This window comes from Cornus florida, unplaced genomic scaffold (assembly GCF_030987335.1).
Source record: "Cornus florida cultivar Cherokee Brave unplaced genomic scaffold, ASM3098733v1 CherokeeBrave_3.0.0_Hap2_Chr09, whole genome shotgun sequence".
In the NCBI taxonomy this organism is placed as follows: Eukaryota; Viridiplantae; Streptophyta; class Magnoliopsida; order Cornales; family Cornaceae; genus Cornus; species Cornus florida.
In genome coordinates, this window is record NW_026775579.1 from 77721787 (window position 1) to 77734787 (window position 13001).

The following is a 13001-nucleotide window of genomic DNA, read 5'->3' on the forward strand; positions in this document are numbered from 1 at the left end:
TGGTACTGCCATTGTATTACCATATTGACAAAAACAGATACTGTCATGAAGAGGTGATCTTCCTTTGAGCACCAAAGTCTCTTCAACTCAGTGATAACTTTGTTTAGATCCAGAAAACGCCACAAAATTTAAGGGAATGAACTTCCACCAAAGTATCAATTTACGCCGTTCAGGTTTAATCAAATTTTAGGTTTGATCTGGATCTGGTGCGAAGAAACTGAGTGTTAAAAGATAATCAAAATGTTGTAGCCAAAATACCATATGGAATGCAAAAGGAGAAGGATTTAGGCTTAATATATAAAGACTATCTAAACAAAATCAATAATCTGGCAAAGCATATTATCAAGCATGGTTACCCACTACATCAGAATTCAGAATGAACTAATTGCCTTCACAAATATTCCAAATGTTGCACAGTTCATTTAAGTCGATGCCTTTGCCAACAAATTAAAATAGATACAACCTAGACTCTGAAAATAAACAGTGGCACTTACTGCTCTTGAAGGATCTGAAGTTTTATGCTGCTTTGTTTTACAATTCATGGTCAAGGTATTGACTTTCACATACTTGCAAAATAGGAGCAGGGGGGAAAATGCCCAGAAGTTGACGAAACCAAAATGTTTCGTGCAGCATTCAGCATCAGCAGAAAATCCTTTCCTTTCAAAGGATAATATGCGCTCATCATTGGCAACCAAAAAGCTCATAGATTTTGCCCATGTGCCGAAAAATCTTAATCTTCAAGCACTTGGTTCTTCACACAGCAGGATCTGAGATTCCAAACCAAAGTATCAGTTGACTAGAACCAATTTGAAACGCTGAAGTCCCGTAGCTTTCTCAGATGTTTCTCCATATCTTCTCTAGTTTTATTCCACTCTTCCCTCTCAATGACGGTGGTTGGATCTTCTCTTTCACTCTGAGATGGTAAAGAAAATAGTAGTGTATCAGCCGAATGCATAGTGGGAATAAGAAATGGAACAAGTGTTTTGGGTTAGAAATAGTCACCGAATTAATTATCTTGAAGGAGTTCCCATTATCGCGTATAACAAGCAACTCGTCCTTTCTATCTCTGTTTCTTCCTCCTGGAACTGTGACCTATTTAAAGAAAAATATGAAACGGAAAAACAGGAACACAAGAAAATGCTTAGCAACTCTAGCAAGACATACATCCAAATAATTAATAAATCATAATAAACCAAATAAATAGAACATTTTTTTAATTTATTTTTAAAACAATTATTTTACAAGAACACTTTGATAGATTACAATAATAACAGAGGTTCCTCATACAATCAGAAAGTCATCACCACATCATGAACAATGTTCAATGATTTGGTCAAAAGGTTGCTCTGCCAAGTCTCTACTTCATTGTCACTTCATTTTAACATGATTTAAGTAGGCCAATTTGTGAAAATTGTGATGGAAGTTTCAACATAAACAATTATAGGAATGACTGGAATATGTGGAAGTGACTAAAAACGCAGTCAGTTCTTGACGGATTTCAATGAGGTAGATGGGATAAAAGAAGCAAATCCATCAAGGGGAGGAAGCTGACATTTCCCTTCCTCAAATAGATGAAGGAACAGGCTTGAAATAAAGTCCACTTTCCATTTTCTTGATATACTTCATCCCCAACTTTACTATTCCTGGCTAAGTGGCTCAAGAAGATTCAAAGGGATTTCTCATTGGGAGGTTTGAGGGAGGAAAATTAAATATTATGCATGATTAGTCGAGATGGGATGAGATGTTGATTCATGCTAAATGACAGTATCTCATCTCTAATCTCTGTCTCTTTAATGAAGCTCTTTTGGACAAATGATTTTGAAGATTTGACTCTTTAGGGGATGGATTTTCTGTTTTTACTTTTATTTTTATTTTTTTTTATATATTTTTTTACTTGTGTGTGTGTGTGTGTGCTAGGTAAGATTTGAACCTAAGACCTACCCAACCGTACTCCATCCCTCAATCACCTGAGCTAAGGCGCCGAGCAAATAGAAAGGGATTCTACAAAGAAAGTGGGGGAGGAGGGTTTTAAATGGGGGATCAAATGTAGAACATAGGTTGCAGTATGTTGAAAGCATTCAAAAGTCCTTACAAATGCGAGGTCAGAGAACAGAAATAATACCAAGCATGGATGCTTGACATCCTTAAGTTCTTCTAAAGTGTCCTCTATTCTTTTCTTTTTCCCAAATGTGTGTGGTGTTGGTGTTGGTAGGAGTGGAAGTGGAGCTGGGGCAATTATTATTCACAAGATCCATAGAACTGACAATTTTGTTGCAGTCCTCCAAAATTAGTGTTGCGTAAGTAGGCTCAGAAGCCAGCCAATCATTATGGTGTACTGTTAACAGGGATAGTTGTTATTTTGTAGTACTCTCCTCAGTTTATTCTCTCTAGTATGGTTGGAATTTTGTCTGAGACTTTGTTAAAGGTGTGTGGTGCATGAGTTTAAGCATCCACTTCTTAAATTTTTTATTTATATTTCTCTATTAATCGTCTTTAGTTGTTTGTGGAGTTTATGGAGGATATCAGTTTAATTGCGATTTTCTTTTCAAGGGCTTTCTACTTTGTCCATTTTGCAAGTGATGAAACTGTGCCGCCTCCTGTGCCATAATAAAAAAAAAACCCACCACATTTGTTAACTCAATATTATATATACTGAAAACCAACATCACCGAGGACGGAAAAATAACAAGTAAGCTCTCCAATGTCAAACGTTCAGAAAGGTATCATGTATTGGTCATCTTAATAAAACGACAGTGTCAATACCCTTTATTCTTTTTTTTCTTTGATAAGTGACAGTTGCAAGAACCCCTCGCACTCAATAACCTAGTCCTTTAAGTTTATACACTATAAAGTCACTGCTTTAAATAATAGATGGCCACTCACTTAAATGCAGTATAAACAAGAAATCTAGAGCCTTGTGGCTTAAGGAGGAAGAATCGTGCCTTTTCTGAGATTGCAGAGATCGATCGGAAGGAGGGGATGGGTGACCTTGAGGAGGCTTTGAGGAATAGGAGGGTGGAGTGCAAGGCAGAGAATGCAGAGATTGTCACCTTGGATGAGATTTCTTGGAGGCAGAAATCTAGAGCCTTGTGGCTTAAGGAGGCGGATAGAAACACAAACTTCTTCCATAGGCTTGCAAATGCTCATCGTAGAGGTAACCATATTGGGAGGACTCGTGCGGAAGGAGAGATGTCTTGCAAGGAAGAAGAGGTCTATGAGGAGGAGGGTGTTGCCTCTTTCTATAAGAAGTTCACAGAGAGTCATAGTTTGGTGGGATGCATTAACAAATTTACGGGTCCTTGCATTGAGGTTGAGGGATGTTTTGGATAGGGTCATTTCGGATTTTCAGAATGCTTTTGTTGGAGGCCGTCAAAATTTAGATTCCGTTCTAATTGCTGGTGAGTGTGTGGATTTTAGCCTTTACAGTGGGATCCCAGGTGTTAGTTGGAGCTTCCTTCTCTATTTATTGGAGAGGATGGATTTGGTGAGAGATGGATCAAGTTTTTATCTCTAATGTTCGCTTTCTCGGTCCTTGTGAACGGCTCTCCGACAGGATTCTTTAGTAGTTCGAGGGGCTTGAGACAAGGTGATCCGCTTTCACCCTTTTTATTCCTCGTTGTGATGGAAGCCCTCAGTAGATTGATGAGGAGGGTTGTGGATTTGGGCTTTTTGCGAGGTTTTCGGATGGGTAGAGACGTTTCTAGTCAGTTAAAGATATCTTATTTGATGTTTGCAGGTGACACTTTGGTTTTTTGTGATGCGGATGAGTCTCAGATGAGGTACTTGAGTTGTTTATTTACCTGGTTTCAAGTCGTTTCTGGCTTAAGGGTGAACGTGGGTAAGAGTATCTTGGTTCCCGTTGGGGAGGTTCCGGAGATCTCCACTCTAGCTGACATTTTGGGTTGTAACATCGACTCTTTTCCTATTTCTTATTTGGGGTTGCCACTTGGGGCACCGTCGAGGCGAGTGGGATGTTGGGACCTTGTTGTGGAAAGGTTTGAGTGGAAGTTGGCTGGGTGGAAAATGCAGTATCTTTCAAAAGGTAAGAGAGTCACTTTGATGAAGAGCACTTTGTCAAGTCTTCTAACCTATTTTCTCTCTCTTTTTCAGATTCCTTTTTCTGTGGTTGAGAGGATTGAGAGGCTGCAACGTAATTTCCTTTGGGGTGGGATGGGGGATGAGTTCAAGTTTCATCTGGTTCGATGGGATTAGGTTTGCAGTCCAATTCTTTTGGGAGGTCTGGGTAATAGAATACTGGTACCTTTTAACAAGTGGTTGTGGAGATTTGGGGTGGAGAGGCATAGACTATGGAGAAGGATGGTTGCGAGCAGATTTGAGGAGGAGAGAGGTGGTTGGTGTTCTAGGGAGGTGAGTATCCCTTATGGTGTTGGGGGTCGGAAGTCCATCCGCAATGAGTGTGATGAATTCTCAAAACACATTAGATTTTGAGTGGGGGATGGGAGGAGGATCTGCTCTTAGGAGGATATTTGGTGTTGCGATCACTCTCTTGCCATCACTTTTCCCAGGCTTGTAAGGATTGCTATGGATAGACACGTTTTTGTGACTGACTGCTATTGTCTTGATAGTAGGAGAACTGTTTGGGACATACGTTTCTTGAGGCATTTTCAGGATTGGGAGATCAAAGATGCCATTGGTCTTTTGGAAATGGCACACAGACAGGATTTTACGGGCAATGTTTCTGACTCATGGGTGTGGGTTCCTTCTTCCCAGGGTTGTTTTAGTGTTCGGTCTTTCTACAGGTGCATTATGGAAGCCCATGGGGAGTCTTTCCCATGGAAGGCTATTTGGAGATCCAAGGCCCCTCTCAAAATGGCTTTTTTTGCATGGACTTCGGTGTTAGGTGTAATACTCTTAATTTTAAAAGGATAGTCTCGGTATTTATTTAATTGTTTTAATTGCATTTTTAATTATTTAATTGATTATGTGGCTATTTGTTTATGTGTTTAATTGAATTAATTGTTTATATGTAATTTGTGTGCTTAAATGATTTATTTGAATTTATTTGTTTAGATGATGCGTTTAATTATTTGTAATTAATTGTAGAATTAAGTGATGATGTGTAATTCTTTGTTTACATGCTATATGTTTATTTGTATTTAAATTATTTACTTTATTTTATTTTATTTTAATTTAAAAGGAATGGTTTTGGATAGTAGTAATGGACCAACCAAATAGATCACATGGACTACTTGGATAGGAGCCTAAATGGATAGGAGCCTAAATGGATAGGATTATGACCCATGGGCATTGGTTTTATATATATATATGGATATTATTATTAGTATAATAATAGTTATTATTATTAATAATAATGTATGAAGTAGTTATATAGATATACATATATATAGTAATGGGCATATATATATATATATGTATATACGTGGATTAGCATGGTATGTATTATTAGTATTTATTATTATTAATAATACATGGTAGTTTTTGTAGATATGTATATATATAAATCAATATATATATATATATGGTATATATATAATATTATTATTATTATATTTAGTAATTATATATCATGGAGGAGTTATATATATATATATATTTTATGTGTGTATATATAAATATATTACGTATCAGATGATATATATAGTTAGTATTATTATTATTTTAAGTTATTTTATTTTCTTTTCTTTTTCTTATACAATTAGGATTTGTGTAGGGTTAGTTTATGATAGCTTATATATATCTATATTGTAGTAGTTTGGGGAAGGCTATTTTACGGGAAGTATATAGAGAGGGCAGAGAGAAGCCGAGAGTTGAGAGAGTTATAGAGAGGGAGAAAACGTGAGGTGGTGAGAAGAAGAAGAAGAAGAAGAAGGAGGGTTGCTGTGGGTGACGCACCAAAACAGCAGGGTGGAGGACGACGGCATCCAAGGTCACCGCGTTCAGGAATTGGCCGGAGAAGAAAGGAGATGGGTTTTTAATTCAAAACCCTTAAAAGCAAGTTCTTTGTTCTACTCCTCTTCTTTGATCTGGGGTTCAATGCATGTCTAGGACTACTTTAGAGTGATTATACAAGATTAATTAATCTGTTTGCATGCTTTAATCGGATTAAAACATGAACTAATTATGTATTTATTGTGGGTTCTTGATTGTATGTGATTCTGTAAATTAATGCGTGATTCTTTGTTTTAATTGTTGGGCCTGTGTATTTTTGTATTAAATAACACAGATAATCATATTAGAATTCAATACAACAATTTAGGACCCGAACAGTGGAATTACAGGTCTGGAACAGCCGTCGCGAGGAAGAAGACGACCTGTTTCGGTCGACCGATGTAGGTGTTTTGGTCGACCGATGTGAGTGCTTCGGCCGACCGATGAAGGTGTATCGGTCGACCGATATAGTTGTTTCGGTCGATCGAATTAGGGAATCGGTCGACCGAAATTCCTTGTTAAGGCAGCGTATTCTATTGTCTGTTTTTGGTTTGTTTTAACATTGTAAGTGGTATTTTTGTTAATTAGTGATTGGGTATTTGGATAACGTTTATTGCTACGTATTGGTAATAAAATATATCGTACATTATATTAATTTATTGATACATATTTTATCCTAAAACTATTATAACCAATAGAATAATATAACGTGTAACGTGGTTAATTAATATAACCACTTTTGGATACTAGTTAGTGGACCAATAGGATAATAACATGAATATCAATATAATATAATGTGTAACATGATATGTGGTTAATTAATATAACCACTTTTGGACACTAGTTGGTGGTTGGTTGGTTTTATCACTTTAGTGAAAAATAAAGATAATGTTTAAATTGGTAGTAACGTGGTATTTATTTTAATACAAGTAATTGGATTAATAAATGATTTTATAAATTATTAAATTGTAAATCATTTTTGGGAGAATGTTATATGCATTTAATTAAATTCATATTATTAATTATGATTTAATTATATGAACGGATGTCCTTGTGATCTATAAAAATGGTCTTTGGCTGTGGTATTTAATTTATCTCTAAAATAATATTGTGGATGAGACTAATGTTTATATGGGATGTGATCATGGAGGTAGTTAATAAGCTACGCTTATTGATAATATATTAATTAAATATGGTTGGATTAAATTGTTTTAATCAATTGTTTAGATTTAAATTAATTTAGTTAGAATGTGGAGGTGTACAATTCAATTGAGATGCATGTTAATTTCTTATGACGTAAATTAAATGCATGCTACTTAGAATTGTTACATTTTGCTCAATTAAATGAAAGGAATATTTGTATGATTTATATCATGCTATGTATGGATTTATTTGATGTGATATTATAACTGTAGCATCATTTGTGGATTGTATGCATTATATGCACCAGTATGGGATGGTGGCATATTAAGAACGGATTAACTAAAAACGTTAAATCCTACCTATTCATGTATAAAGAAATAGTTTAACTAAAATGTTAAGTCCTACTTATATTCATGTCAGGTCAATTGAATCAGTTAGATGACATACCAGATTTATTTTATGTTTGGATAGGACGGATTATATATATATAGTTATATGACATGATATGAGCTTGCGTCTCAGGATCATGGATCATGATTATGGTGCGTATATTGTCAGGGATGTGTAGCAAGATATAGTGTAGTTGTATACCCTGATAAGTCTAGGTATTTATGCCCACTATATGTGCGTTTTTGCATATTGCATACTATTCAGGTTGAGACAACCCTATAGTCTAGTGAGGTTCCTCTAGTGTGTATCTATATATATACGGACTACTTAGCTATTACATGAGTTGACTAGGATGTATTCGTTCCTTAGATCTCTGTTAGATGTAGTAGAAAGAACTTGTTTGTGGGCCTGACCCATTATTTATTTTTCAGGTCTATTTAGATTTTGATCGTACAGAGCAGAGACCAGTCATTATCATTCTTTCGGATCTTCTACATAAGATGTTACTTTATATTTCAGTATTTAGATGTAATCAATTGTTACTGTTGATTATCAGTTTGGGATTTTCTATGGGTCCACACAGTATGGATTCCCGAGTTGTATTTTGGAGGATTGGATGTATCAGGAGATTTATTATTTAATGGAAATATATTATGAGGATTTTAAATATTGGATTATCAATTTAGTTTTTTTTTTTTTTTTTTAGCATCTTATTTATTCTTATTTATCTTTTTGTATTCTGTGTTCGTTTATTACCAGTTTGTTTTTTATATCTCCGGGTATTCAGGCGTGGGCCTGGCCAACCCGCATTCGGAAATCCAGAAGTATCACATTAGGGAAGATCTTAACCCAGGAGAACTTAAGAAGGAGAAGACAGGTAGCGGTCAATCAGTGTTACATGTGTAAAAGAGATGGGGAAACGGTTGATCACCTTCTTCTGCATTGCACCGTGGCTTGGGCCTTACTGCTGAGTTTGTTTGGGGTATAGTGGGTTATGCCCAAATCCCCTAGAAATTTGATTGAGGCTTGGCGAGGTTGTATAGTGGGGGCACAAGTTCGTGATTTTTGGAGGGTTACGCTTTTTTGCATCTGGTGGCGTTTGTGGCTTGAAAGAAATAGGAGGTCCTTCGAAGGAAAGGAGACTCCTATGGGGGAGTTCAAATTCTCTATTATTAGCACTTTTTTTTGTTGGGTTATAGAGAGATATTGAAAATCATGGAGGAGATAGTTGATTTTTTGGACCCTCTGAGAGTTTAGAGGCCCTATTAGGCCTTGTGTATTTTCTAAGAGATGCGTTCCCCTTTTGAATGCTTCTTTATACAATTTTTACTGATTTAAAAAAAAAAAAAATCCAGGTCTTCACGAAGATGCAAGAGAACTAAATAAATTGGTACGGTAGAAAATCAAGATTTCTGGATTTCATTGTTAGTTTTCACAGGTAGTAAATATTCACTACATTTTGAAGGAACTTTTGGGAAGTTAATACCACGAGTATTTCCACTAAATTGGCCGCGTTAAGGTCAGAAAGAAAGAGGATGTATCATGGAATTAGGGATGGCAACGGGGCGGGTTTGGAGCGGGTTTCCCTAAATCCCGCCCCACCCCTTTTATTTTTTATCAAGTCCATGCCCGCCCCGAGACCCTCGACGGGTTGGATTTTCCTGTTCAGTCCCGCCCCGTTGGGAAATACTGTGCCCCCGTGCCCGCCCAGCTAACAAATTTTTTTCTCCCACTTTTTGGAACTTAAGCTCATGCTATTTGAATGTGGAAAGCCTGGGAATGGCACAACATAAATGAAATTATATATCCCAACAAAAAAAAAAAAAAAAACATGCACATAACATAATTCAGAGAACATAATAAACAAAAATAAAAGTTTAATACAACCAAATCACAAGAAGTTCTAAACTCCAACTTCCACCATATCCAAAACAAAAGCAAATTTAATACCAAGTTTATATATATATATATATATATATATCTATATATAAAATATAGTTATATGCTTAACGGGGCGGGGCTCCTAGGATATGTATACTGAACCCTTACCCGCCCCGTGACCCGCGACGGGTACAAAATTTGTATCCATGCCCGCCCCAACGGTATAAAAAGTGTTTCCATATCCTTTATTAACGGGGCGGGACGGAATGGAGTTCCGGCGGGGCGGTAAAAATTGACATCCCTACATGGAATGGATGCCTGTGTACTTAGGATTAAGAGTAAACAACCTTCAGTCCCACATTAGGCACTAGAGTTTTACCTGCTTGCTAAAATTAAGGTTCATGGTCAAAGTTCAGGAAACTATACAGAGGTAAAATGTTTTGTGCAGAACACAAGTAACGAATAATCACTGTAAATTAAAGCAGCTATTGTAAAGGAACTGCATACTTGGTTCTCTCTAATCAATGGGCTGCAAAAAGGTTAAAATGGAAGAAATTAACAGTCGAAATCATTCTTTACCAAAACTTTTGCTCTGGTAATTGACTTCGTTCTTGAATCAATAACATAAATCTCCTCGAAATCTAGCGCGAACTCTGGATCTCCCAATCTCCGGTTCCTGTAGTGCTTTGTCAAGAAAACCTGCAACAAATAACAAACTACTTAGACACTTCAATAACTCAATTAGTAAATGTTAACCTTTATCATCTACATTTGTTAAAACATCTTATATCATTAATTCTTGATAAAGTAGCTATAACCAAAATGTCAATATGAGAGATCAGAATGACCATCTGAAACTCGATCTCACGGGACTGCAACCGAAAGATATGTAGGATCCCAGCTACCAACATAGTTTTTAGAAAAATCATCCCTATAATGTTATATGTTCAGATGGGCTTAGATAATGGTCTAATATTAACTCCAGCAAGTGCAAATTAAGGTAAAGAGAGTCCCCAGCCGATTCTCTTTGTCTCACTCTCCCCTCTCAGTTTCATAAGTTAAATTTGTGTTCATCCACTGTAATAGTTGACCAGAAATGGTGAGAACAAGTATTATCAAGGAAGAGAAATAATATGTGGTGGAGAAACAACACCGAATAGGGTTGAACTACCTAAGAAAGATTGAGATAATGGTGTCTAGTGACTAAAAAGAATACAAATTGAAAGTGAATTTCTCTACCTTAGTGGACGCAGAGATGTGACTACAGCTTTTTTTATTTATTTTTAAACTCCTTGAACAAAATTATCCATTAATCATCTTAAACTCAACCTCATCTGGCCAGCCTCAAATGCAAAATGGAAAGGGATTATTCAGGTTATGGCACTTAGATCAAGGCTGGACTGGTTGTAGATGAGTAGCACAAGGATCACGGGTTTACCTATAGTTATTGGATTTACTAGAACAAATATGATAAATATCCACAACTCCAAGAAACATAACTTGAACATCACCTGTGAAGGACCCAACACCCAATCTCTTAACAGTGTTAAAAAGTTAAAACTATGAAGGAAAGATAATGATTTAGCTTTGTGGGATAAGGTCCATTTTACATGACCACTTCTACGTTAAGTATCTATGTTTGACACAGGCCCTGAAGGTATGGCTATGGCACGACCCAACATGTCTGATTGAAGATGCACCTAGGCTACGTATCATGCATATCCCATAATATTAAATATGTCCAATCCACCTTGCCAACACATCAACCATTTCTACCCAATTAATAATCTATGTTGTTGGCTATGATGTCTAGGAAAATTTAGAAGTCATTTCACTAAGAATGTGATCCAATGTCTTCTAGTGCAAATTATACCACATAGATCATTGTGTTATACATATTTGTTAACCATTCTTCAATTTTTCAGGTGCCCTGTAAAGAAACTACTTCGAGCTCACTTGTCAATGTAAACTTTTAGTTTCCATCCCTTTTAGACCAACAACAACAAAAAAATAAAAAATAAAATAATCATTTCTTCCTTGACTCCTCAGTTCTATAACTTTGTTACAGAAAAAAGAAACCATGATATGGAATTGATCAGCTGTAATACTTTTGTGAGATGTTTTGGCGCAATCCCCTAAGCCTTAAAATGTAGCAAAGCTCAAGACATAGATAACGACATATATAAAACCGCAACCATCCTCCAAGTCATTAAACAGAATTTTTATATCAAATACATTAATGGGATGGCATACAACATAGGATGGTTCAATCATACCTTTGAGATCTCCCTCTCAGATTTATATAAAGGATCTCTAGGAGCATCAATAGGTGGTTCCGTAACATTGTAGCATCCATAATCACTCATTGCACATCGGATGTACTATAAATTTAACACAAAGCGTAACAACATCAATTAAAACAATAAACACAAAAATTGTACATTAAAGTAGCTTCTTTCAAAATTCTATGCACAATAAACATCTAAAACAAGATCAAACAATAACAGTTCATGAACACTACCCTTTGATTAGAGACGGAGAAGCATGTACCTTCTGAGGCATCGGTGCGAGAACCCTAGGAATGGCGTAAATATCCGTATCTGGAGGAGTAACATACATCTACACCACCAAACAATCCCCTATTTCATCAGCATTTAAATACAAATTCTTTCTAGTAATGTTAAAAAAATAGTTCTTTGTGAGACTTCACCAAACAATCCCTGTATTTCATCAGCATTCACATTCAAATTCTTTCTAATATTCAAAAAGTGTTCATTGTGAGGGTTTCAGAGTTTGAATTATAATCTTATAAAATTCTACATTGACAAACATGTAGAAACTATTTAGCAACACAAATGTCTAAAATTAGTACTATATGTATATTGCGTGCGAGTCTAGAGAGAGTAACGCACTTCCCTGAAATCGTAAACATCGTTATCAGGATCAGGGGGCTTCCTGATAAAGAAATCGCAATCGAGCAAGCTAATCTTGTGAAACTCGTCCTCGTTTATTCGATAATCCACGATCGTCTCCGATTCCCAACCCTGAGTCAACACGAAGCTCTTGCTGTGGACCATCTCGATGTCTTCGTCACCGCCGCCAACGGCGGCTGCGGCTGCAGCGAGTGGGTCATACTCAACGTCATAGTCCTTCTTGTTGTCAACCTCCTCGGCTTCCTCTTCGTCCATGTCATAGTCGTCCGGGCCTCCGCCGTCGGCGTCCCCATCGTCGGCCCAGACCCTGAAGTCGGGCCTGGGGGCGGAGAATGGGCTGGGCTTGGGTTTGGGCCTAAGGGAGGGGAAGGTGAGGGTGGGAATCAGATGTGGTGACGGTGTTGCGGTGAGTGTGGAGAGCTTTGGAGGGAGGAGTAGTGGTGGAGATAGGAGGAGGGAAGAGGCTATCATGGCTTCGAAGTTCGAAGCTTTCAGTGGGTATTGTGGAGTGAGGAGAGAGAAAGTATTTGGAAAATGTTTGGATTGGATATTATGGTTTCGCTACTGTGCGGGTAGAAATTCTGTAAAAAAATACAATCGGCTATTTGTCCCACTGGAATGAAGCCATGTGGACACAACAAATGTTTTTTCGTTTTTTTGGGTCCAATTGCAAAATTCAGAGGGAAGTGATACAATAGTTTCTTTCCTTTTACTCATGTGTCATCTATATGGAGGAGGGATCGG

General features: G+C 36.9%; 1 protein-coding gene across 1 annotated transcript; it reads right to left on the minus strand.

Moving 5' to 3' along the window:
* Positions 1–264: 264 nt before the first annotated feature.
* Positions 265–12776, minus strand: LOC132274490 (PLASTID TRANSCRIPTIONALLY ACTIVE protein 6, chloroplastic). The gene is made up of 6 exons (XM_059775758.1): positions 12237–12776; positions 11875–11943; positions 11601–11705; positions 9904–10023; positions 1003–1092; positions 265–913 (listed from the first exon to the last, which is right to left on the minus strand). The coding sequence occupies exons 1-6, from the start codon at positions 12726–12728 to the stop codon at positions 797–799; spliced, it is 993 nt and encodes a 330-aa protein (XP_059631741.1). The 5' UTR covers positions 12729–12776; the 3' UTR covers positions 265–796.
* Between the last annotated feature and the right edge of the window lie 225 nt (positions 12777–13001).